The 27031-nt window shown below is 41.7% G+C and overlaps 1 protein-coding gene across 6 annotated transcripts in view; it reads right to left on the reverse strand.

Moving 5' to 3' along the window:
- The window catches only part of LOC129858514 (neuroblast differentiation-associated protein AHNAK-like), a 44176-nt gene extending 18925 nt beyond the window's left edge, over window positions 1-25251 (reverse strand). For 4 of the 6 annotated variants that reach the window (XM_055927811.1, XM_055927812.1, XM_055927810.1 and 1 more), the window contains exons 1-5: window positions 24929-25251; window positions 8972-9026; window positions 1111-1170; window positions 661-818; window positions 205-434 (exon numbers count right to left, since the gene is read on the reverse strand). In XM_055927811.1, the coding sequence (XP_055783786.1) occupies window positions 205-434; window positions 661-817 (387 nt within the window). In that variant the 5' untranslated portion in view covers window position 818; window positions 1111-1170; window positions 8972-9026; window positions 24929-25251. Of the gene's footprint in view, window positions 1-204; window positions 435-660; window positions 819-1110; window positions 1171-8967; window positions 9027-24928 lie in introns of all 6 variants that reach the window. The other 2 variants (XM_055927807.1, XM_055927808.1) reach the window with 2 other exon arrangements.
- Window positions 25252-27031: the final 1780 nt, after the last annotated feature.

Raw genomic sequence — 27031 nt, forward strand, 5'->3', positions numbered from 1 at the left:
TTTAAAACCATTGAAGAGAATTGAAATTCCAGTGTACTTCCTGAATTGACTGGAAGTTAAATAGAATTGACCCCCAACCCTAGTGTTCACGTAAAAGCCACTGAAAAGTTTAATAAAATCCTGTAAAATCCCAATCTTTTCCGCAATACCACCACACAGGTAAATACACTTAAAATTGCTTGCACAGTAAACATAGCTACATACCAGGATACTGTCTTGGCTGGAGCCTCCAAACCTCCCCTTCCCTTCATACGTCAGAGTTCCCATGGGGGAGCGGCAGGGTGACAGAGTGCCCATGGGGGAGCGGCAGGGTGACTTGTCCTTGTTCTGTAGTTTCAGACCAACCTTGTGTTTGTTTAGGGTCTTAAGGAGCTCCGTCGTCTCCTTGGAACTCATGTTGTCAAAATAGATGGTGGCGCCCACAATTTGATCACCTTTAAGGGGAAGGACACAAGAGGACATTGATACCGTGTTAAGATTCCTCAGTCAAAAATCGAAATTTAAAAAAAAAAGAAAGGTAGATTAATCAAACCTTACTCTACATCAATTTACGCAAATTATAAGATATCAGGAGCTTCAATAACAGTAGAAATCAATTAAGTTAATGTATTATAGAAAATTAATACTGTACATAAGGGCAATTCTAACTCCGTTGCATACCCTCGTGTACTCTTCCAGTGCGTCCAGCAGGCGACTCCATTTTCACCTCTTTGACATAGATCTCTCCTTCGCCTGACTGCTCAAGGGTCATTCCCTGTTTCTCTGGACCCGACCAGTCAGGGAAGAGCACCTCCCTGGTTTCCTCCTCCTCAGCCATCCTTTAATAATAATAATATATTTAATTTACATGGCGCTTTCATCTCAAAGACGCTTTCAAGACCAACAACATTAAGCTAGTTCATGGGCGGATCTTTACGTGGGGGGGGGGGGGGGGGGCAGAGAGAGAGAGAGAGAGAGAGAGAGAGAGAGAGAGAGAGAGAGAGAGAGAGAGAGAGAGAGAGAGAGAGAGAGAGAGAGAGAGAGAGAGAGAGAAAACCACAAGAAATATAAAATAAAATGCAAAGGAAGACTATAGTATTTCTTAAGGTGATTTCTAAGTAGGTGAAATACTTTTGTTTTTTCTTGTCCTCTGTCTATGCTCTGGTGTGGTTTGTTTCTGCCTTGGTTTTCCTGAAAAACAAAACATGACATAACATCAGTACTGTTGACCCGTGAACATGCTTTCGCATATCATCAGCAAACCGTTCACATCTGTAAAATGAAAACCCTGTTAAAATGTGTACAAAGCTTAAGGCACCTGACATATTTGTTTTTACGAAAACCATGTTCTACCTGTCACTCACTGCAACTTCCAAGATACATTCAATGTCCAAGATATATGCAATGTCCAAGATACATGCAATGTCCAAGATACATGCAATGTCCAAGATATATGCAACGTCCAAGATATATGCAACGTCCAAGATACATGCAATGTCCAAGATATATCCAATGGCCAAGATATATGCAATGTCCAAGACATATGCAATGTCCAAGATGCATGAAATGTCCAAGATATATCCAATGGCAAAAGATATATGCAATGTCCAATAGATGGCGCTAAAACTCTGGGTAGGTGAGTAGTATTGCCTTGTCCTTTAAAACCACCCAACTCTCAGGTCCCCTCCCTTTTCTCCTGTGCGGTGTGATGTGGAAATTTGGTTGGAGTTGGACTGAGACCACACCCTGCCCTGAGGGAAGCTGCCTGATCCTGCAGCCTGCACCTCACAATGTCAATACTGAGAACAATGATGGCTGTAGCTGCCATTCTTTAGACAAGCACACATGCACACACACACGTAAATAAACCAAACCTCTTTTTTTTTTTATATATATATATATATACTTTTTAGTTTATTTTATTGAACCTTAATTGAACGTGTTTTTGTTTTTGTACACATCAGGCCGTGTAGAAATAGCTCAGTCAAGGTAAGAACAAACTGTAATTCCCCATGTTTTATGTAGCGCCCTGGTGTGACTGCTGACAGGCTATTTTCTGTCAACTATTTGTTGTGAAATAAAACCTCCACATTTGTAACTATCGTCAATTCGCTGGGCATATTCATCAGGGTGTGTTCAAGGTTGTGAAAGCACATAAATAATACTGGATTGTATGACTTACAGATAGGGATTAGTGGGTCCCACCCTTTGATTTCACAGATTAAGGGAAGGCCAATTTTTTTGTAAATGAACTGTGATGGCTAAACCCTGTGATGCAACAGACAAAATTATGCTGCATATCCAACCTGGTCTCATAGCCTAGACGTAACATAGAAAAACGTAAATCCGGGGACACTCAAATTAGTATGATATGTTACGTTTGGTATGGTTACATAAGACAGATGGTTACTGAAGGCAAATATGAAAAGAGGGTGGTTGTTTGGGGTGGATAAGTGGGCGTATAATGCTATTATACGCCCACTTATCCACCCCAAACAACCACCCTCTTATAATGCTATTATACGCCCACTCATCCACCCCAAACAACCACCCTCTTATAATGCTATTATACGCCCACTTATCCACCCCAAACAACCACCCTCTTATAATGCTATTATACGCCCACTTATCCACCCCAAACAACCACCCTCTTATAATGCTATTATACGCCCACTTATCCACCCCAAACAACCACCCTCTTATAATGCTATTATACGCCCACTTATCCACCCCAAACAACCACCCTCTTTTCATATTTGCCTTCAGCAACCCAAAGGTTGCGTCTTTGAATCTCATCACAGACAATTTTTGCTAATTGTGAAACTTTTCAACTACTTACTACATTTTAGCAACTTTGCAACTACTTAGCATGCTAGCTAACCCTAACCTTAACCCTTTAGAGCTAACTAGCTAGCTAATGTTAGCATTAGCCGCCTAGCTAATGTTGACCGAAACAAATTGGAATTCGTAACATATCATATGTTTCGCAAATTTGTAAAATGTTGTACTTTTAGCAAATTCGTAACATATTGCACAAATTGCAATTAGTAACATATTGTACAAATGCAACTCATAACATTTCATACGAATTACAATTCGTAACATATAAGAAATGGATAATGGACATCCACAAAAGAATACATACCATACGAATATCATACAAAATGGAGTCTCTTGGATTTCCGTACGGAATAATAGGAAATGCTCTGAGATATAAAGCACTTTGACAGGGAGGAACGATCCAAAGTACGCTACAAATACAACACAAGAAAGTAAGAAAGTGGTTTGTTTACATCATTTACTTGCCAGGGTGAGTGCCTGTCCCGTCCAACACATGCTGACAAGACCTAGCCTACACTACACAGTCCAGCACACACTTTGGGGACAGATAACCCATTGTTTCATTAATGTCAACTCCTCGTACATCCCACCCCTTGTAATTACATGAAGATGTTCTCTCTCTCTCTCTCTCTCCCTCTCTCTCTCCCTCTCTCTCTCTCTCTCTCTCTCCCTCTCTCTCTCTCTCTCTCTCTCTCTCTCTCTCTCTCTCTCTCTCTCTCTGTCTCTCTCTCTCTCTCTCTCTCTCTCTCTCTCTCTCTGTCCATCTGTCCCTCTCCCTCCCTCTGTCCCTCTCCAAGAATGCACATGCTTTCGAAATGAAATATACCGTACTTTACGTAATTCTAGATATGAATCAGATCATAGCTATGAGATGTAGATTCTATTCATATACTGCTGGTACATTAAGCCTCAACAACAAGCACAGCCAGTCCAGCTAAAGGGAGTTACTTTAACAAGGCAACTACGCAGATCTACCGAATCTGCAGTGTCAAAGGAAGCATCCCAAATGACACCCTATTCCCTACATAGTGCACTACTTTTGACCATGGCCCATCAAAAGTAGTGCACAACGTAGGGAATAGAGTGTTACTAATCAAAGACGGCCTGATTGAATTAACTCATGAAGATCAAATTCCACTCAGGTCAACTGACACTGCTAGCTAGTAATACAATCTAAAACGGACCCGTATTACCATGACCAAAAATGTATTCTAAGTAAATCAAAAACAGAGAGTGTGTGTTTGTGTGTGTGTGTGTGTGTGTGTGTGTGTGTGTGTGTGTGTGTGTGTGTGTGTGTGTGTGTGTGTGTGTGTGTGTGTGTGTGTGTGTGTGTGTGTGTGTGTGTGTGTGTGTGTGTGTGTGTGTGTTTTTCTCAAAGTCAACACGCCGTGTGAGAGATCGAACGCGCAAACACCCCACGTGACACACCTGAGCCCTCCAAAATTGCATTCATCAGAGGAATTAGAAATCATCAAAAGAGCCACACAAAAAAAAACACAACATCCCATTTCATGATTTGCAGATTTTTTCTGGATTTTGCTCTACTACACTGCAATAGAGACATTGAAGGATTTGAGAGACCCGGGAGACTGAAAAGATTTGGCATGGCTCCTCAGATCATCAAAAAGGTTCTACAGCTGCACCATCGAGAGCATCCTGACTGGTCGCATCACCGCCTTGTATGGCAACTGCTTGGCCTCCGACCGCAAGGCACTACAGAGGGTAGTGCGAACGGCCCAGTACATCACTGGGGCCAAGCTTCCTGCCATCCAGGACCTCTGTTTATTATCTATGTATAGTCACTGTACCTCTACCTACATGTACATATTACCTCAATTACCTCGACTATCCAGTGCCCCCGCACATTAACTCTGTACCGGGTACCCTCCTGTATATAGCCTCGCTACTGTTGTTTTATTGTTGCTCTTTAATTATTTGTTATTTTTCAGTTTTTTTCTGGTTTACTTTTAATTCTGTTTACTTATTTTTTAACTTCAGTTTATTTTAGTAAATACTTTCTTAACACTTATTTTTCTTAACTACATTTTTGTTAGGGGCTTGTAAGTAAGCATTTCACTGTAAGGTCTACACTTGTTGTATTCGGCGCATGTGACAAATAACATTTGATTTGATGAAAACTATGCTGCTCTAACTCTCTAACAAGCCCTATTATTATTGTTGCTATTCAGAGTTATTTACAAAAGCAGAGGGAGGGGGGTCACCAACAGATCCCGGCTCAGATAATACACCTCTCGTTATTATTCTCTAAGTCCCGCCCTCATCTCTCACATTTAAAAGTACCCTAAGGCCACATCACACCCAACTCTCACTCCTATCACTCTCTATTGCTGCAAATAGTGCTCTAGGTTTCATAACACCAAATGTGTATTTTCCTGTTCCCTCTTCCCTCCCTCTTTTGGAACATATCTTTATGATCTAGAGAAGTATTTGGGCAGTCCTTGTTCTCACAGTTTTGACATATTCCTGGCAAGGTGTACTGGGAGGGGCAGAGAGAGACTGTGAGGGAGGGATGAATGGGTGGGGGAGAGAGAAACATGAAGAGGGAGAGAGAGATAAAGAGAGAGAAACATGAAGAGGGAGAGAGAGAGAGAGATAGAGAAACATGAAGAGGGAGAGAGAGAGAGAGATAGAGAAACATGAAGAGAGAGAGAGAGATAAAGAGAGAGAAACATGAAGAGGGGGAGAGAGAGAGAGATAGAGAAACATGAAGAGGGAGGAGACAGGGGAAGGGGAGGGAGGGTTGAGAGGGAGGAAAGAACACAGGGAGGGAAGGAGGGGAGGGGAGGAGAGGGTGAGAGAGAGGAGAGAACAAATGGATGGAGGGGTGAGAGCAGGGGGGTGAGAGAGAGGGAGAACACAGGGAGGGAAGGAGGGGAGGAGAGGGTGAGAGAGAGGGAGAACATGGGAGGAGGGGTGAGAGAGAGGGAGAACACAGGGAGGGAAGGAGGGGAGGAGAGGGTGAGAGAGAGGGAGAACATGGGAGGAGGGGTGAGAGAGAGGGAGAACACAGGGAGGGAAGGAGGGGAGGAGAGGGTGAGAACATGGGAGGAGGGTGAGAGAGAGGGAGAACACAGGGAGGGAAGGAGGGGAGGAGATGGTGAGAGAGAGGAGAGAACAAATGGATGGAAGGGGTGAGAGCAGGGGGTGAGAGAGAGGGAGAACACAGGGAGGGAAGGAGGGGAGGAGAGGGTGAGAGAGAGGGAGAACATGGGAGGAGGGGTGAGAGAGAGGGAGAACACAGGGAGGGAAGGAGGGGAGGAGAGGGTGAGAACATGGGAGGAGGGTGAGAGAGAGGGAGAACACAGGGAGGGAAGGAGGGGAGGAGATGGTGAGAGAGAGGAGAGAACAAATGGATGGAAGGGGTGAGAGCAGGGGGTGAGAGAGAGGGAGAACACAGGGAGGGAAGGAGGGGAGGAGAGGGTGAGAGAGGGAGAACATGGGAGGAGGGTGAGAGAAAGGGAGAACACAGGGAGGGAAGGAGGGGAGGAGAGGGTGAGAGAGAGGGAGAACATGGGAGGAGGGGTGAGAGAGAGGGAGAACATGGGAGGAGGGTGAGAGAAAGGGAGAACACAGGGAGGGAAGGAGGGGAGGAGAGGGTGAGAGAGAGGGAGAACATGGGAGGAGGGGTGAGAGAGAGGGAGAACACAGGGAGGGAAGGAGGGGAGGAGAGGGTGAGAGAGAGGGAGGGAGAACATGGGAGGAGGGGTGAGAGAGAGGGAGAACACAGAGAGGGAAGGAGGGGAGGAGAGGGTGAGAGAGAGGGAGGGAGAACATGGGAGGAGGGGTGAGAGAGAGGGAGAACACAGGGAGGGAAGGAGGGGAGGAGAGGGTGAGAGAGAGGGAGGGAGAACATGGGAGGAGGGGTGAGAGAGAGGGAGAACACAGGGAGGGAAGGAGGGGAGGAGAGGGTGAGAGAGAGGGAGGGAGAACATGGGAGGAGGGTCTAACTGTTCCAGGACCAGTTCCTGTGGAATGTCAGCCTAGAAGTAAACGTGGCGTCATGCCAGGGACCTTAAAACCACAGACAGCTGCTTTACAACCTCTGTAGAAAACAGAGAGGAGAACTGTTTAAATGTTCCAGTTATTTATTAGTGAATTTCATTTAAGATTTCCAGTCTTTCTGTCCATTAACTACACAATGTAATGTTTCTCCCAACTTGCTTTCACTTAGACAATCTCCTCAAACTAGAGATCAAATCAAATTGTATTGGTCGCAAACACATGTTTAGCAGATGTTATTGTGGGTGTAGCGAAATGCTTGTAAAGACTGGAAAGCAGACAGGGAAGAACACTATAAAGAAAGGAGACAGGGAAGGACAATATAGGAAAGGAGACAGGGAAAGACACTATAGGAAAGGAGACAGGGAAAGACACTATAGGAAAGGAGACAGGGAAAGACACTATAGGAAAGGAGACAGGGAAAGACACTATAGGAAAGGAGACAGGGAAAGACACTATAGGAAAGGAGACAGGGAAGGACAATATAGGAAACGAGACAGGGAAGTACAATATAGGAAAGGAGACAGGGAAAGACACTATAGGAAAGGAGACAGGGAAAGACACTATAGGAAAGGAGACAGGGAAAGACACTATAGGAAAGGAGACAGGGAAGGACAATATAGGAAAGGAGACAGGGAAGAACACTATAGGAAAGGAGACAGGGAAGAACACTATAGGAAAGGAGACAGGGAAAGACACTATAGGAAAGGAGACAGGGAAAGACACTATAGGAAAGGTGACAGGGAAAGACACTATAGGAAAGGAGACAGGGAAGGACAATATAGGAAAGGAGACAGGGAAAGACACTATAGGAAAGGAGACATGGAAGAACACTATAGGAAAGGAGACATGGAAGGACAATATAGGAAAGGAGACAGGGAAGAACACTATAGGAAAGGAAACAGGGAAGGACACTATAGGAAAGGAGACAGAGAAGGACAATATAGGAAAGGAGACAGGGAAGAACACTATAGGAAAGGAATGAAATATGAGCAGGAAGAGGAAACTGTTAACCAGAATCCAACTCTTAACATCAAAGAGACACACAGATCAGGAGGGAAACTATGGTTTGTATAATTGCTGTAATGTAAAGTCACATGACCAGCTGGTTGAGGGGTAAACAAAACCGTATTGCTGTAATGTAAAGTCACATGACCAGCTGGTTGAGGGGTAAACAAACAGTGAACAAGACTTGTCTTCGTGGAATCATACGACAGACAAGCAAGTCATGGAAAGCAGAAACAACAACAGTCAAACAACTTATCTCTCTTCCATTTCTATCTCTCCGTGCCTTGAGTGCAACAACAAAAAAATGTACTTGTCAAAGGACACAATGCACTCGAATCAAATCATTGAGCTCATCGAAATGTGCTCAAGAGAGACATGAAAGTCAATATTTGGGCACAAAAACTGTCAAAGAAGAAAATTGTGGGGAAGGAATGGGAGGGAAGGAATGGGATGAGCGTCATACATCATCATTGTGGTTTGCTATGTAACTGTGCTATGAGAGAAAACCTGCAGGATACACGAGGACAGACCACCCGACCAGAAAGCTTCTGGTTTCTGACAATGGCAGCTCCTAACCAGTTGTCTAACCCGCCTCTTTCTAACCACAGAACATTTCTGTATATACCCAGTTTCCTTTCCCCCTTATTGGCTATATTGTCTACGTACTGTTTGGCAGTTTGTTATTCCTTAGACTTGTGACACTAAAAATGTATCTTGCCCACAGCTGCTACTACCAACAGTTAAACAGTGTGATCTGGCAGTGCTCGGCTTGCCATTTCATATTAAAGGTGGGGGGCTGGACTAAACAGGTGGTCGAGCAATGGTATGGGGGGTAAAGAGGAGGTACACACAGGGTGTCAGATTTCTCCAAGGCAGGCCTTTCACAGCTGAATGGACACATGACCTTCCAGGTTCAAAGAAGATTCTGTGACAAACATTCCAAAAGAGGTTCTAGAGTTTGACTTTAGAATCACCAAGGTCCAATCAACAAAGACAATAGATTGCTTATAGTTGTGGAGATATTCAGTTTACAGTGACTGATGTGTTTTGTGTTGTGTTTAGTCTGTGTCTTGTCGTCAACATCTTGGAGGACTATATCTTTGAATGAAGGACACTTACGTACTTTGGATTGCTCAAGCAAGGCCAAGGGCTCTGTTGTCTCTTTGCTTTCTGTTTGTCTGTTAACAGAGGGACACACGGAGAGAGAAGAGGAATAGGAGTTAATCACATTGATTGATCGACTAGTTAGGTTCATTCTCACGTCCACACATCTCTCTTGCATGTGTTACTCACACAAGAGAGCAACCAACTTCAACACACTTTCATTCATGGCTTTCGGACAGACATAGAAACAAATTCATAAACTACCCCCGTAATTACACGCTATTGCTCCAGGGATATCTAGTCTACATGACTACGTCACACGTCACACGTCTGCAGTGTGTTGTGATCGTGTCTTCCTAAAAATGCAATGGACTTTCACCTCAGAGAGAATTCCTTTAATCAGCTGGAGGGGCACCCCGGAACATTAATAATGAACCTGCCTGGGTGAGAATAAAGTATTGATGGCAAAGAGGACCACTTATGTAAAACACTCCCTTAAATGATGTGTATCCAGCTACTGCTTAGACCTTGATGCATCATTTTAACCCCCAAAACATCTATGTGATGATGTTAAGTCAATGTGGACAACTGATTGGATTTACAAAACGTCATCAAGGCAAGGACACTTAGTCCCTTTTTTCACCCACATTTTTACCTAAATCCAACAACATGGTTAAATGTTTTGAAGATTTCACATTAAATTGACATTGGTGGACAACTCAACCCAATGTAAATCAAAAGTAGACGTTTAAACTGACGTCTCTGGCCAGTGGGTAATGTGAATTATGTGGCAGACCATACCATTTTAAATATGCACCACAGATCACTCAACACAACAAGATACACTGCAGGCAGGTCATTTCAGTTGCCCGACTCAACGCAAGACTGGTATGTTCAAACCACAACTTGGAACACATTGCTGGACTATCAAACGTTGCCAAATCAGTCCCATACAAAAAAACAGTCACGAGGTATTGGCCCTTTACTTACAATGTTCCCCCTGGGGAGTCAACACCTTGGCTTGTACACAGACCTCACATACCCAGCTGCTGTCTGCCGTAGGCCTACTTCTGATGTCTGCATGTGGCTTCTAATACGTTTAGCCAAGATTCACTTTCAGTTCAGGTCTATTAACATCTTAGAAACAACTAGCGACTAGCCTTAGGCCAACGTAACAGATAGCGTCTCGCTTGAGGTTATAGAGCCTTCAGAAAGTATTCCCACACCCGTGACTTTTTCCACATTTTGTTGGAGTAGTGGGGAGGAGAACATCGACATTACTCGCTTAAATCATTTTGCAGACACAAAAAAAGATCCCACCTTGTCTAGCGTATTTTGTTTTGTGGACATTTGGAAAGTTTACTGACAAATGTCTGTTTCCATCAGGCCTGTCCTTATATTTTCTTTATTTCGACATGAACTTTACTCACATAAAAAGGTCGGATGGAAACCTGCTTAGTGTCCCAATACTCTTGGAGCTCACTAGCACATGTCTGAAGGTGAAGAAATATCTGACTTAAGATTCATGACTCATACTTATCTGACTTAAGATTCATGACTCATACTTATCTGACATAAGATTCATGACTCATACTTATCTGATTTAAGATTCATGACTCATACTTATCTGATTTAAGATTCATGACTCATACTTATCTGATTTAAGATTCATGACTCATACTTATCTGATTTAAGATTCATGACTCATACATATCTGACTTAAGGTTAATGACTCATACTTATCTGATTTAAGATTCATGATTCATACTTATCTGATTTAAGATTCATGACTCATACTTATCTGATTTAAGATTCATTCATACTATAAAGTATCAGTAGAATTCTGATTTCCTGAATGATTATGGTCATTTCCTGCACAGCCTTTAAGCTTTGAGACATCTATATTTTCAATATATAATCGTATAATCATATGCTAGCCAACTGCTTTGATAGTGATAGATTTAATTTTCCGATTAAACTTTGCCATTTGTCTAGACAGTAAAAGCTGAACTTGGTACGTTATATTTAAAGCGCTTCCTGTCCACGTTTGAAGATTACTGTTTTGACTGGACGAGGGTACTGGGAAACAAAGAAGAGTCTTTCCTTTGGAGCAGAAACAGCAAATGGTGGACTGGATTCCTCACAGACAGGAATGGACCAGTGACAACCTGCCCCCATTTACAAATTCTTTAAAGACAATTTTTTTTATTTTTTTTTAACAACTGTCATTAGTCTGCTGCCTCCTCCCCTTTGTTGTTGTATACAGCTGAACTATTCAATACCTCCGAGAAAAGTACAACAAATAACTGTGTTTACAATCCTAAGAGACTTAATTGGATTGTCTTCCCTCACCACCAGCAAACATGTTGTTGCTTTGTTTGTTTATTAGAGACACTTTCAATTTAAAAAACGGAACTCAACGTCAAAGTTAAAGTTATAGTAAAGTGGTCAAAATATGAAAAGCTTTCCAGGATTTTGATTGGTTACTTAACAGGCTGAACTAGTTTGAGGATCAAACGCAAACCTTTTGATGCATAACACAGTTATATCTGTATAGTGTTAACAAATTGGATCTAAGCTTGATTTATAGTTGTGTATCACTCCCGTGTTCCGTTTGTGCTTCCTGTTGAAGTTGCAGAAGAGCAGAAACCAAGCAGGTCACAGCTACACGTCGTTGTCTATAGCGACAGGGTCTGGCAACGGATCCAACAAGTGTTTCTCTCTTAACTGACCCCCCCCCGGCCGCCAGTCATTTCAAACCCTCATTAAAGTCTTTCATCACAACACCACCAAGCTAAAACGTCTTCCTATCCTTACTGCTTTATTGTTGGCGCAGCTAGTTGGTTGGTTATTTCTGCCGGGGTACTGAAATAGATAGGTGATAAACGCCAAGCGATACGAGGTTGGATTGTCACTGTGTTTGCATAGAGAGACTCAGGGGTATGACAGCTGTCTAAACTAGCAGACACCCAGAGGCGTTGTATTCATTTTGTCTCCTGTCACGAAGGGGAGATCAACAACATACCTGGTAGGGCTGACCCCAATCGGTCGACTGGTCCGATTGTTTGGTCGTTAGGGTGTTAGTCGACCGCCATGCGCCTCCCAGAGTACACAACCTATGCTACACTTGTGAGAAACAAGTTTTGGTTTATTTCATTCCATTTGCGAGTTTTGTCAATTTAGTCATTGTCTTTTGTTTGGAGCGCTCCTGTCAACGTTGAGGAAGGACGCGCACGCATAGAAGTAGGTCTATAGGCTACCTGGCCTGATTTACACATAGAAGTAGGTCTATAGGCTACCTGGCCTGATTTACACATAGAAGTAGGTCTATAGGCTACCTGGCCTGATTTACACATAGAAGTAGGTCTATAGGCTACCTGGCCTGATTTACACATAGAAGTAGGTCTATAGGCTACCTGGCCTGATTTACACATAGAAGTAGGTCTATAGGCTACCTGGCCTGATCTACACATAGAAGTAGGTCTATAGGCTACCTGGCCTGATTTACACATAGAAGTAGGTCTATAGGCTACCTGGCCTGATTTACACATAGAAGTAGGTCTATAGGCTACCTGGCCTGATTTACACATAGAAGCAGGTCTATAGGCTACCTGGCCTGATTTACACATAGAAGTAGGTCTATAGGCTACCTGGCCTGATTTACACATAGAAGTAGGTCTATAGGCTACCTGGCCTGCGTGCAAATGTAGGCATATAAATGTGCCCATTTGGGCATCTGATATTATTTCTGATTGGCTTAACACACCACCACTAATGAGCTGTGGAGCATCTCAAAGTAATGTTTTCTTCACCTCAAACAGCAAGCAAAGTCTGTTTTTACATCTGTTGAGAATGATAATAGTTCCTCCATGTATTTGAAAAAGCTTTCCAGCTCTTTCCCTTTCAATAACCACTCAGTGTGAAAGGGAAAAATGTCATGCTCTGATCCAATGGAAACATCATAAAATAGGCCTGCCTGATTACTTCTTATCAGGGCTTGACTTGTACTGTAGTAGGTTCCGGTACTCATTTTGTGTGCTGGTACTGTATATATTTAGGTGCAGGAGCTCCACAATCATTTTTAGCTAATTCTATCAGAGGAATAGAGCAGTAGAACATTTGAGGTGCCGGTACTCAACTCCAGTGAGCTCCTCCCCAAGTCAAGCACTGCTTCTTATCGCTTGCGCAAATAGCCTACAGCTGTGTCTGTCCCAAGCTCACTGGCGTGGGAAACTCTTGAGGGCCCAGAATATTTTATACAATGTCGCAAGCTTCAGCCAACACAAGCTAATAGTTGATCAAATGTTTCAAATTCGTTGCAGACAGGCTGAATACGATTTAACAGACATTTATTTTAATCAGGATATTTTCTACCTGTAGTCTGCAATGTTTATATTTGTTGGATTTATATAGGCTATTTTTTACATAGTTGGCAATAGCAATAGAAGTTACATTTTAGGTTTGTATCATTTTCATTTAGATTTGGATGGAATTTTGATGAACCACATGAACAACGATTTTGAGATATGAATAAAGTTAAGTTGAGATATGAATTAAATTTCACAAAAATGTGCATATGAAAACCATACCTTGCACGCAGATCGGTTGAAATGGTAAGATAAATTAGCATTCCACATGAGAAACGTTACCGACTCCTGGTGGAGCCTATTACCGGCAACTTCAGGAGAGTAACGGCAGAATCTGTTAAAGCCCGTATGAGCAGCAGGAGGAGGATGGTCAGGTTAATTTATTTTATTTTATTCTGGTTATCTAGATCTCTAGCACCCTCTTGAGGCATTTGTCTTATTTAATCAATCCGTAAGCTTAAAGCATCAGACAAGCTCAATGCATAGAGTTGATTTTATTAAAACACATAGGGTGTGTCTATATATAGAAAAATAGACGTTGAAAAATGTTGGCCAGACGATTGGTCGAAAGAACAGACGCCTTTGTGGGCTCTGTATTCCATTCAAGGAAGCCGGTTGCAGGTAAGGTTGATCTGATTTGCATTGGTTGTTTTAATGTCTGTTTGGAAACATTTTCTGACTAGATAAATGGATATGGTGCTATTAACATAGGAAAATGTCAACCTTGACTTGCATTGACTTGTTACACGGGCATCACACATCCAAAACACTGTGTACTATTGGTCACACCTATGTGGTAAAGCGAACACCATTAGTCAAAGCAAGGCGACTGGAATAACAGTTACAGAAGTATTCTGAGAAGTGCGGGGAAATACCTTCACCTATCATAGTACTGTTTTGGGAAACTAGTTCAAGGTCACTGCAAAACTAAGCTGAACAAATCTCAGGTAGGTTTAATCCAGAAAGGAAACAGTGTGGTCCCCAGACTACTGCTGACCGTCACAAGCACAGCAGTACACACAGAGGAGTGGTCGGCGCTAGCTAGCTTGCTAGTGACAGATAGCCTAGTGACAAGCAGAGCAGTACACACAGAGGAGTGGTCGGCGCTAGCTAGCTTGCTAGTGACAGTGGTTAGAGCATTGGACTAGCAACCGTGAATGTTGCAATATCAAATTCCTGAGGTGACAAGGTCAAAATCTGCCTCTGAACAAGGCAGTTAACCCACTGTTCCTAGGCCGTCATTGAAAATAAGAATTTGTTCTTAACTGACTTGCCTAGTTAAATAAAAGGTCAAATAAAACATTTTTTTAAATGAAAGCTGTGCAGGGCTGGCTTGGGAATTCGACTGACTAGAATAGATGCATCACAATACCATGTCAGCAATATTGATTGTACCCTTGAGTGTACTGTCAAAATGTCTGAGATCTGATGGGCTTTTCCCCGTTCTAGTCAGTCAAACAAATATATTTATTTCTATGTGCCTCCGGTCTTTTCACCATCTCAGCGCTAGCTTGTTTGCTACTGGATCAGAGCAACGGGCTAGGCTTCGGGTCCTACCTCAGGCAGTGCTTGCTTGTTAAAGGAGCTAAAGGGCTAGGTGCTGTAATACGATGCTGGGCCCCACCCTAGCTTCCAGCCCTGACTCAGCGCTAGCAGTTAGCTTGCTAAGAGATTGGAGCAACAGGCTACGAGGCTGGGCCCCACCCTAGCCTCCAGCCCTGTCTCTGCCCTAGCAGTTAGCTTGCTAAGAGATTGGAGCAACAGGCTACGAGGCTGGGCCCCACCCTAGCCTCCAGCCCTGTCTCTGCCCTAGCAGTTAGCTTGCTAAGAGATTGGAGCAACAGGCTACGAGGCTGGGCCCCACCCTAGCTTCCAGCCCTGACTCAGCGCTAGCAGTTAGCTTGCTAAGAGATTGGAGCAACAGGCTACAGGGCTGAGATCCACCATAGCCTCTCAGTTCTAGCTAGATTGCTAAGAGAGCAACCGACGTGCTAGGCAACAGGGCTGGGTGTTGTGCTGTGCTGTACGGGGCTGAGCAAGCCAGGCCCTGGGATGGGTGTTGTACTGTGCTGTACGGGGCTGAGCAAGCCAGGCCCTGGGATGGGTGTTGTGCTGTACGGGGCTGAGCAGGCCCCACCCTGCCTCTACCACATTCCTTGATAGAGTTGTCAGGCCAGCTGGAACAGAGCCTAGTCTCTCCTCTCTGTCTCTCTCTCTCTCTCTCTAGCAGTGACTAACTCCAAAGAAATGTCCTCCACTCACTCTACCCAGCCTCTTCGTGTGCTGCCTGCCACCCAGAGCATGTCAGCACAGGGTTCAGCCACAAAACAGAATCACTTTCTTCTTTCTTTCTTTCTTTCTTTCTTTCTTTCTTTATTCTGTTTGGTTGTGCAACTACAATCAACATCAATAAATGGATATCTGTACATGATTGTGCCAAGGAGTCATATAGACACTCCGGTTTAGTAAATACCTAGTGAGTTAGTCTTGTCTCTGAAAGAGGCAGTGAAAGTGAATGAAACCAGAGAGCAAAGGATCTGAAAGGATCTGTCAGTCAAGACAACAATAAAGAATAGATTGAATGGCAAGATTTGGTTAAGGATCTATGGGCCCTGGTCTAAAGTAGTGCACTACCCCTATGGGCCCTGGTCTAAAGTAGTGCACTACCCCCTATGGGCCCTGGTTAAAAGTAGTGCACTATGAAGGGAATAGGGTGCCATTTGGTATGCACACTTAGTTGCGGAATTATTCCAATGTTATTATCAAACAGAATTGTCTCAACGTTTTCCTCCTTCCTTTATTGATGGGGAGTAGTTGCAAGCGAAGGGGTGGACCGATCAGTTGACAAAGCAACATTTGCTACCACTAACTGGCCTGACTGGTTTACAGACCCGAGAGAGAAATGGAGAGAGAGAGAGAGAGCGAGAGAAAGGTTTAATATAAGCAAAGAGAAACATTTTTAGATTGACAGAGGCAAATGTGATTATTCTACAGTACATGGTGCGTAAAACCTCAAAATCAAATAACATTTGTTCAATAACTGAACTTGGAAATTATTTATTACACTGATTTGCAAGTGGAATAAATCATTTTATAGAAATGATTTACATTTTGTTTCCAACACGCATCAAAATGCACCAATAACTAAGGATGGCATACAAGTATTGTTTTAAAAGAGTGCAAATAAGTATTGTTATTTATACTGTAGGCTGTTGTTGTCTGACCCAAAGTGTCAGGAACACTGTTTATTGCTTGTGTGAATGTCACCAGTGGCTAACGGTATTTACAGGCTTATACCACACCTCCATTTTAATCTTAAAGTGATGGAGCTTTGTAAATCACCATTTAATACCTGAAATTCTATTATATTCTATAGTTATTGTTGACATTAATCATTATAACGTCTTCCAGTGACATGACGTATTGATACATAGTATTTAACACACCTGTAACCTTTTGACATTCTGCACATTCTATAGGCTAGCGGTTTTATTTCAGAGTACAAGAACACTTGTGATTGTAAACAAGTGCTGAGAAGGAGGTAAACAAATTACAGTTTAAAAAACATATGTGAGCCAGTATCTGTTGCCAGCAAGATAACAACCTCAACAAAGCAAAATATAAGTCTAAATTAATATTCCTCGCACTGCCAGCCTGATATTTAGGCACTCCATTCCAAACAACATGTACGTACAGATGTAGGATCTTAATTTGACCAGTTTTGTACAGCAGGAAAATAATCCTGCAGCAACGGGAAATGTGAATGATTGTGTGGATTATAATTAAATGGACATTTTTGTAGGGGTTGATAAATGTTTTGTTTAGTTAGGGCAAATCAAGTCTGACTTTGTGGAAATTACAAACTTTATAATACGTTTTAGACCTTGAATAGACTACAAGTTTGCATTTCCTGGAATGTAGGAACTGTCCTGCAACAACAGGGTGATCAAATTAAGATCCTATATCTGTACACATGTCAACTCTAGTCAGAGCTGTATAAAGGGAGTTGGAAGTTGGGGGGGGTTGCACGGTTGCACATATGCACGGTTGTGTAAGGTTTACAGCGTGTGTATTGTCAGGTTTTTCTGTGTTTCTTGGTTGTTATCTTTGTGATAGAGAAATCACTATCACCTAGGATAGGTGTCTGTTAATGCATACTAGATTAAGGCACCATTTGCACTGAGTGACAATTATACACCTTTCAAACCAACTTTCCAGCTGAAATAATTAATTTTATAAAAAAACATATATCAAATGTCTTAAATCAAAGATATACACAAATAAAACATTATCTGATTCAATTGCTTTAGAAAGGGGCACATGACAGGGATGCCCCCCCCCCCCCCCCCCCCCACCTTCTGTTTGCACTTGCAATTAAACTGCTTGCAGAAGGAATTAGACAGGACCCAAACGTAACAGGTATCAGTATTGGTAAACATGAATATAAGATAAACTTATTTGCAGATGATATCCTGATATACCAGACCAATATTGAAAACTCAATACCTCTGTTTCTAAAAAATATTATCAGAATCCTTTAAAAAACAATATTGCAATAGGATTTTTTGTGGGAATAACTCATGATCTACAGCAATCCTTTAAGTGGACCAAAAAAAAAACGAAATACTTAGACGGTTAATAAGTGACAACAAACAACAAATATATAAAGATAACTTTATCCCATTATTCAACGAGTTGAAAGTAGATCTGATTAAATAGGAACAAACTTCCCATGAATCTTACAGGTAGAATAAACCTCTTCAGAATGGCATTGCTCCCAAAGTTTTTATATTTTTGTTCTCGGTAATACCAATTACCCAACCGAAGACATTCTTTAAATAACTATACTCGGTCATAACAGACTTTATATTGTCAAATAAGATGCATAGAATAAAAAGGAAGACTTTATCTTCTTAAGCCTGAGGGTGGTTTTAACCTTCCTGACTTGGAATTGTATCAACTTGCCACCCGGGGCTTTTACTTACGACATATACAGTACCAGTCAACAATTTGGACACACCTACTCATTCAAGGGTTTTTCTTTAGATTGACTATTTTCTACATTGTAGAATAATAGTGAAGACATCAAAACTATGAAATAACATATATGGAATCGTGCAGTAACCAAAAAAAGTGTTAAACAAATTAAATAGCCCTATTTGGTAAAAGACCAAGTCCATAGTATGGCAAGAACAGCTCAAATAAGCAAAGACAAACAACAGTCCATCATTACTTTAAGACATGAAGGTCAGTCAATGTGGAAAATTTCAAGAACTTTTCAAGTTTATTCAAGTGCAGTCACAAAAACCATCAAGCGCTATGATGAAAGTGGCTCTCATGAGGCCCTCCACAGGAAAGGAAGACCCACAGTTACCTCTGCTGCAGAGGATAAGTTTATTAGCGTTAAATGCACCTCAGATTGCAGCCCAAATAAATGCTTCACAGTGTTCAAGTAAGAGACACATCTTAACATCAACTGTTCATCCATAAACTGTTCCACATGGTAAACTAAAGCCTTCCAAGTGGCTCATTCACCCCCCCCCCCCCCCCCCCCCCCCTCCTCTCCTCTGGAAGTATTCCCCAGGTCATTGCTGTAAATCAAAATGTGTTCTCTGTCAACTTACCTGGTAAAATAAAGGGTAAAATACCTCTTTTTTTTCATGTAAAGCCATAGAAACCATATATGACTTGGTAATAGGAAATTATTTCCATGACAGAATTAAAAAGCAATTTTGGACCAATGTAGATATCTTCAAATACATGCAACTTGAAAGTTTCATATCAAGACATTTCGATTTGTTATCTTTTGGACATCAGAGCAATCTTGAGGAAACATATTTGAATCAGAAAATCATGTTCATATGATAGGTAAACTACACAAAACCTTACAGAGAGCATATCCAACTGACAATCTCTTTGAAAAAAATATAAACTATTGAAAACAAGACTTAAAAAAGAACTGATATTGGCACAAGATAGAGGGAATGTTGGAACATAACTAAGAGTTAACAAAAATGTACACATAATTCATTATAAACTAATGTATGTAATGTATTACTACAAGAGACAAAAATCACAAAATTCTACAGCACAACGGCAGAGTCATGTCTTAAGTGTAAAACTAACAATGACTCAATAATCCATGCCGTCTGGGAATCCTATAGTCCAAAAGTTATGGGAGGAGTTTTGCCTTAGTATTAAATGTAGCCATAATGCTGAGGTGGCTTTGGCACTCACTACGCTCTTCAGTTCTCGACGGTTGCTAGGCAGCGCCCATTACTACTATCATTCTGGCAGTTCTAAACTTTGCAACCCATGAAAAAAAAAATAATATATATATATATAATCTTAATCATAACTGGATGGATCTATAAAGAACTGCTGTGGGAATAAAAATCACCGAACGATGAACATATTGGTATAAAGTATGCTAATGAAATTGAAGGCATCAAATTTGTTATAATACATACGCATGTTCAACTATTTCAGCTGCATTGAGACAATGTCAGAAAATGTTTTTTTTTCTCACTAAATCTTTGTTTGGATACTGTTTAGGCTAGAATTATAAATGTTAGCTAAGTGGAGGTGAGTGCTGCTCGTGATCCTCTTGTCTAGTTGGCTCCTTCACTATCACTGATCAGAACATTTTGCCAGCACGCTGTGTAGCTTAAACGAGTGGATTAGTTTACTCTTCCCCTCGCAGCCACTTAGTAGCCTAGGCCCGTCTCCCGACCAAAAGACCGTGACTTGTTTTAATCAATGTGATGTAGTTCCACTGAATAAGCCACGAGGGGGTGTGGTATATGGCCAATATACCACAGCTAAGGGCTGTTCTTAGGCACAACACAATGCAGAGTGCCTGGACACAGCCCTTAGCTGTGGTATATTGGCCATATATCACAAACCCCAGAGTTGCCTTATTGCTAGTATAAACTGGTTACCAACGTAATTAGAGCAGTACAAATAACTGTTTTGTCATATCCATGGTATACGGTCTGATATATCACGGCTGTCAGCCAATCAGCATTCAGGGCTCGAACCACCCAGTTTATAATGTAGCCTAAACCAAATGTAGATCTATTATTGTTGCTTGATCGTGTAAATACAACTCCAAAAGACCGCTGAGGATCTGAAATATGAACACGAGACTCTTGTAAATAAAGATTGGTATTATTTTGATGAAGATACTGTCAACGTAAAACCATATGTCTGCTCCCTAACAAAGTGGAGTGAGGGTAGGAAAGAGATGAAAACATGGATGAAGAAAAAAAAGCATGGGCTTGTCCTGGGCTCTGTTTCAAAATATCCCCATTTTTCCCCCCTATGACAGGGGTTCCACACGTTGCCGTGACGACGCGAGTTGTGTTGGGGGGAAAAAATATTATTTTATATTTTATTCTGTTATATTTCATTATATTATTAGCCTACTATAAAATATAAGTGTGTTGACTGTGATTAGGGAGGCCTAAGTGTGTCGTGTCTGTTTAATGCACATAATCACTATTGATTTAATGTGCATGGCCATGTACTGTAGCATATAGACTGCACAAACCAGTAACATAATTCAACTCAAAAATGTTGCCATTCTATTATTCTGAAAATACATTGTATTAGTAGTCTTTTAATGTTTTCTAAAACAAATTAATAATGCATTTCTTAGTGATGGTGTATATTCAATAGATTTTCTTTAAATAGACGTCCACCCACATCTGCCCACATCTACTTCCACTCATAAACGTGCCGCCATGTGCACAAAAGATATAAAAAAAGCTTATCGCAGCAAGAATTTGGTAAAAAAAAAAATAATAGGACTGTATGAATTGGGCTCTAAAAAGCCAGATTTTTTTTACAGGCAACATGCGTAAAGTCTGTGTCTAAATGCACAGACAGAATAGTAGCGAGGAGGGTGTAGGGAGTGGCTCTCTCTGAAAATATGTGTACAATCACTCTGTCTGAAAGAGGTATTTTGCAATAATTATTATCATGAACATTGCTACATTTCATTATGGCAAAATAAGTCCATGAGTAAAGAGATATTTGTTGAGATTTGCTTACAGTTACACAGAGGGGGGAGGAGAACCCACCACACTAGCGGATCTCTAGCCAACAATTTCACAAGTTGGGATCAATAACGTGCTACTGTCCTACTTCTGACGGATGGACAACTGTTGCTGCTTTAGTGCACCAGTCATGAAATCTACGTGATAAATAAAAGAAAATAGGGTTGGATTAAAATGAGTTAAATGTCTCAATTATCCACAATCAGAACGCCCAGGGACCAATCAGACAAAGAGATTAATCGAAGTGTTAAAAGAAAAACTTTGTTTGATGGGAATCAGTCCTCCTCCCGTACTCTCTCTCTCTCTCCCGTACTCTCCTTCTCTCCCTATCTCTCTCGTACTCTCCCTCTCTCTCCCATACGCTCTCCCTCTCTCTCCCGTACTCTCCCTCACTCTCTCCCGTACACTCTCCCTCTCTCGCTCTCTCTCTCTCCCGTACTCTCCCTCTCTCTCCCTCTCTCCCTATCTCTCTCGTACTCTCCCGTACTCTCCCTCTCTCTCCCATACGCTCTCCCTCTCTCTACCGTACACTCTCCCTCTCTCGCTATCTCGCTCTCTCTCTCCCGTGCTCTCTCTCTCTCTCCCGTACGCTCTCCCTCTCTCGCACTCCCGCTCTCCCGCACTCTCTCCCTCTCTCTCCCATACTCTCTCCCTCTCTCACGTACTCTCTCCCTCTCTCCCGTACGCTCTCCCTCTCTCTCCCGTACTCTCTCCCGTACTCTCTCCCGTACTCTCTCCCTCTCTCTCCCGTACTCTCTCCCTCTCTCCCGTATGCTCTCCCTCTCTCCCGTACTCTCTCCCTCTCTCCCGTACGCTCTCCCTCTCTCCCGTACGCTCTCCCTCTCTCTAACGGGCAAGGTCCTAAACGCCCCTGAATGGGACCTAGAGGAGGAAATGACAAAAGGAAGTGTGCGAGAGTCTGGCCTCTTTCCGTTTCACACTAGCCCAGTGAGAGTGCCACTCCTCTCCTCTGCTATCAACAGTTAGCAGGGGGAACGCTATGGTGGCAGGTTTGGTGGAGTACAATGATGAGTGTTCCATGAATTCCATTGTCCACTGGATTGACAGATTACGTTAATAAATAACAAAACCAGGTCTGGGATTGTCAGGGGGTTGTCAAGAACGGTTCTGAATCTGAAGTTGGCTGTGTAGTAACTTATCGTTTACTTAAATTCCAGTCAAAATTTGACAGTTACTATATTCTCTGTTTTGAACAAGTACTACCATGTCAAATGAACTGTTCAAAACACTGAACATGCAGACATAGGCTATACTTACATTACATACCATCACAATAAAAAAAAGTGAACATTTAAAGGTCCAGTGCAGTCAAAAACGTGATTTTCCTGTGTTTTATATATTTCCACACTGAGGTTGGAATAATACTGTGAAATTGTGTAAATTATGATAATGCCCTTTTAGTGTAAGAGATGTGTAAGAAATGTTTGAAAATATTGCCTGAAATTTTAGCCAGTTTTTTGGTGGGATGAAGTTTTTGCCTGTCTGGTGACATCATCAGGTGGTAAATTAGTTAATAGACCAATAAGAAAGAGTTCCAAACCTCTCTGCCAATAACAGATAGTTTTAGGTTTTCGCCTCCCCACTCAGACCACTCCCACACAGTCCTAGCTAAATTCTTACTTGAGAAATTGCTCTTTGCTAAGAAGCTATTTTTGTTTATTTTTGATAATTTTAATTTGAAACAATCACAAGGTACTTAATATTTACCCAGAAATGATTTGATATTGAGATGATTTTTTAAAAAGAGTCTGTATTGGACCTTTAAGCACGACTTGACCAACCATACAACCCTTTGCTCATAGCCGCTGTTATTATCCATCACGTCGACAGGAACAATTGGGAGAACCACTATACTTTTACAGCTTTAAGACATTTTCTGTGAGCTCGCTGGCTGTGGTGCCAGCCTGTGGCTTGTGTTCTCTGGGAGAGAGACTTTCCTTTCCCTGCTGCTCTACAGAAGAACGTCGGCCAGGGTGTGGCAGAAAGGGGGAAGGGAGCGATTAAAGCATTTGAATTTCCACCCAACTATACAAAGCGTAATAACTGGGGGATCTAAGTCTCTCCGTCTATAACTCTATCTCTATCTATTGGGATGGAGAAACACACAAAAGGTGTCTGTTTGGTTTTATTATAACTCTTCAAAGTTAATATACGCCTGAAGTTATAATAAAGTTGCTGTTTCTGTTATTCAAACACATTCTGCATCTTTGTTACTTAATGTTCTGAGCTCGAGTAAAACGCCTCTTTCACTCTGAGATACAGAAGTCTTGATTATTTTTCCCCTCTTTTCCTCAAGCCTGGTTTCAATTAGTAAGTGTTTCCAAACCACTACATTCCATTACCATAACCCCCCCCCCCCTCTCTCTCTCTCTCTCTCTCTCTCTCTCCACCCTGGCTGGAATCCCAGGATAAAACGAATCGAGTTAAAACTGCAACTGAGGAGAAAGTCGCTAAAACTCCATTCATGTGAACACGTTAAAACACACTTTAAACAGATAAAAACTCTTTTTGTTTTTAAGTTTTAGCTAAATTGGAAAGTACAGTTTGATTTATCACACACACTGTACACTTGTATACTATATTAAAACCGTTACTATATTATACTCTGAAAAGCGTTGGTTTTTGGTGACGATCGGTTAGAAGATGGTGTTCTAAGATTGCTGTACATGATTGCAGAGTGTGTCATTATTCTCTCTCTCCCATGGGTGCGCCTCCCTGAAACAGGGAGTAAGAGGGAGGGAGGGAGTAGGAGGGTAATAGTAAAAAAAAAGTAGAACCCGTACCCAAAGCCTGTAGCCTATCTTAAAAGGCTTTATGGGTAACTGCCTTTAATGATAGCCATTCCTTAACAAACAATTACTCTTACTCATACTCACACAAACACAAACACTCGACTTGGTAGATTAGAATCAAATAGGGGGGGAAAAAAACATAATTTAGCTTGACAGGTTTTTCATCAAAGGTGATATTTGGGCGTTTTCTTTGTACATTTTTTTTTTACTGCGTGCAGGGCGATGTTAGAATGATCAATATCCACGTTGCTGAGATGAAGTAACAACTGGACGAGGTTACACATCTGCATGGGGTGGGGTATTTTGAAATGTTATAGATAAGCATTAAGCACAAAGGAACATAAACCCCCCCTTTATGTGACTGGCGTCGCTCCATATACCCCAGTTAGCCTTTATTTTGTGCGCAGTATCAGAGAGTGAAATAAGAAGTGCGACCCAAGTCTTCCGTTAATGTGGGTGGTGACACACACCCACTTCATCCCGTGTTCTAAATTACAGAACTTTGAACGAGAAAACAAAGTAACACGGCGGAGTACCACCCTTCCTCTCGGTTAGTGGGTGAAAGACTGTTATTCTTATTTTCAAAAACGTCATGTAAACGAACCTCAAACAACACGATTGCCACGTCATTTAACAAATGCCTTACAACTTTGTGAGTTTACCAGATAGGATACCATCACCATAATACACTTTTAAAATAACCTAAATAAGAATTGGGATGAAATAGTTGTTTTACCTATGAGCAGTCTTGAGTTGCAACAACTTTAACACATCAGCTTGAGCATCTTCGGCAGTGTTCTCTTCCCCTCCTCTGTCCCAGCAGTCGATAAAAGCACGTCTTCTTCGTCCCAATCGAAACTTATTTCTCTCTTATAAAAAAAAAACTTTTCTTGCTTTATCAACCCGAGTCTTCCTCGGTGTCCAGGGAGTTTTTCTCTCTCCCCTCCCTTCTCACTCTATCCCCTTAGAAAGTGCGTTGTACGTTTTTTTTCTAGTCTGCGTGGCTGTTACTCCGAGCGATGCAGAATGGTTGGACATGCGAACGGGTAGGGCTACTGGTCGTGGATAGAGGGCGGGAAGGAGGGATATAGGGAGGGAGGTGTAGAAGGGAGTGGCCGTAGTCTCCTTTTCTGGCTCTGCCCATCCAATGCAACCTAGAATCAGGGGTAGACATAACATAGTAAATAAAACTAATTATGTAGAACAAAAATATAAACGCAACATGCAACAATTTCAAAGATTTTACTGAGTTACAGTTAATATAAGGAAATAAGTCAATTTAAATTAATTAATTAGGCCCCATTCCATGGATTTCAGAACTGGGCAGGGGTGTAGCCATGGGTGGGCCTGGGAGGGCATAGGCCCACCCACTTGGGAGCCTGGCTCACCTACTGGGGAGCAAGGCTCAGCAAATCAGAATGAGTTTTTCCCCACAAAAGGGCTTTTTTACAGACATAATACTCCTCTGTTTCATCAGCTGTCCTGGTGGCTGGTCTCAGACGATCCTGCAGGTGAAGAAGCTGGATGTGGAGGTCCTGGGCTGGCGTGGTTACACTTGGTCTGTGGTTTTGAGGCCAGTTGTACGTACTGCCAAATTCTCTAAAACGACGTTGGAAGTGGCTTATGGTAGAGAAATTAACAATAAATGATCTGGCAACAGCTCTGGTGGACAGTCCTGCAGTCAGCATGCCAATTGCACACTCCCTCAAAACTTTTGATATCTGTTGCATTGTGGTGTGTGACAAAAATGCAGATTTTAGAGTGGCCTTTTATTGTCCCAGCACAAGGCGCACCTGTGTAATGATCATGCTGTTTGATCAGCTTCTTGATATGCCACACCTGTCAGGTGGACGGATTATCTTGGCAAAGGAGAAAGGCTCACTAACATGGATGGAAACAAATTTGTTGATCAAAATTTGAGAAAAATAATCTTTTTGTGCATATGGAACATTTCGGGGATCTTTTATTTCAGCTCATGAAACATGGTACCAACACTTTACATGTTGCATCTATATTTTTGTTCAGTATAGTAAAGTAACGTTACTTTGGTATGGTATGTATTTAATTTGTGGATGTCCATCATCCATTTTGTATGACATGTTACGAAATACAATTTGTACAATATGTTATGAATTGCAATTCGTGCAATATGTTACAAATTTTGAATACCAATACCAATATGTTATAAATTCAAATGTTTTGTTGCTAATGTAAGCTAGGTTAGGGTTAGGGGTTAAAGGTTAGGGTTAAAGTTAGGGTTAAGGTTGGGGTTAGGAGTTAGATTAAAGGTTTAGGTTTAGGGGAAGGGTTAGCTAACACGCTAAGAAGTAGCACAGTATCTAAAAAGTAGTAGGTTGTTGCTAAAGTTGCTAATTAGCGAAAATGCTGAAGTTGTCCTTGATGAGATTTGATTACGCAACATTTCAGTTCACATTTTACACCCACCCATAAGTAACCTTCTGTCTTATGTAACCATACAAAATGTAGCATATCATGCTAATTTGTATCCCGGATTTTGGTGCATTATGTTACGTCTAGTCTATGAGACCAGCCTGCCCAATGCAACAGTCATACACTGCTCCAATGACATGTAATAGAAAACGTTTTTACAACCAGAATATGTGGTTAAAGGGGCAGTCCTTCATGGCCCAGTTCTCCAACATAATACATTTGTAACAGAGTTCTAGAGCGCAGATAAACTCATGTGTTTCAAATATAACTTTGTATCATTCAAATATAACGTTTGTCTCTTTTTCTTTGAAGAAACAAGCTCTCTTGTTTCTGTATAAACTTTTGAAGTAGTTTTTGTTTGAAGCAATAGGAAAATAGCATTTTTTAT

Source organism: Salvelinus fontinalis, chromosome 6 (genome assembly GCF_029448725.1).
Source record: "Salvelinus fontinalis isolate EN_2023a chromosome 6, ASM2944872v1, whole genome shotgun sequence".
NCBI lineage: Eukaryota > Metazoa > Chordata > Actinopteri > Salmoniformes > Salmonidae > Salvelinus > Salvelinus fontinalis.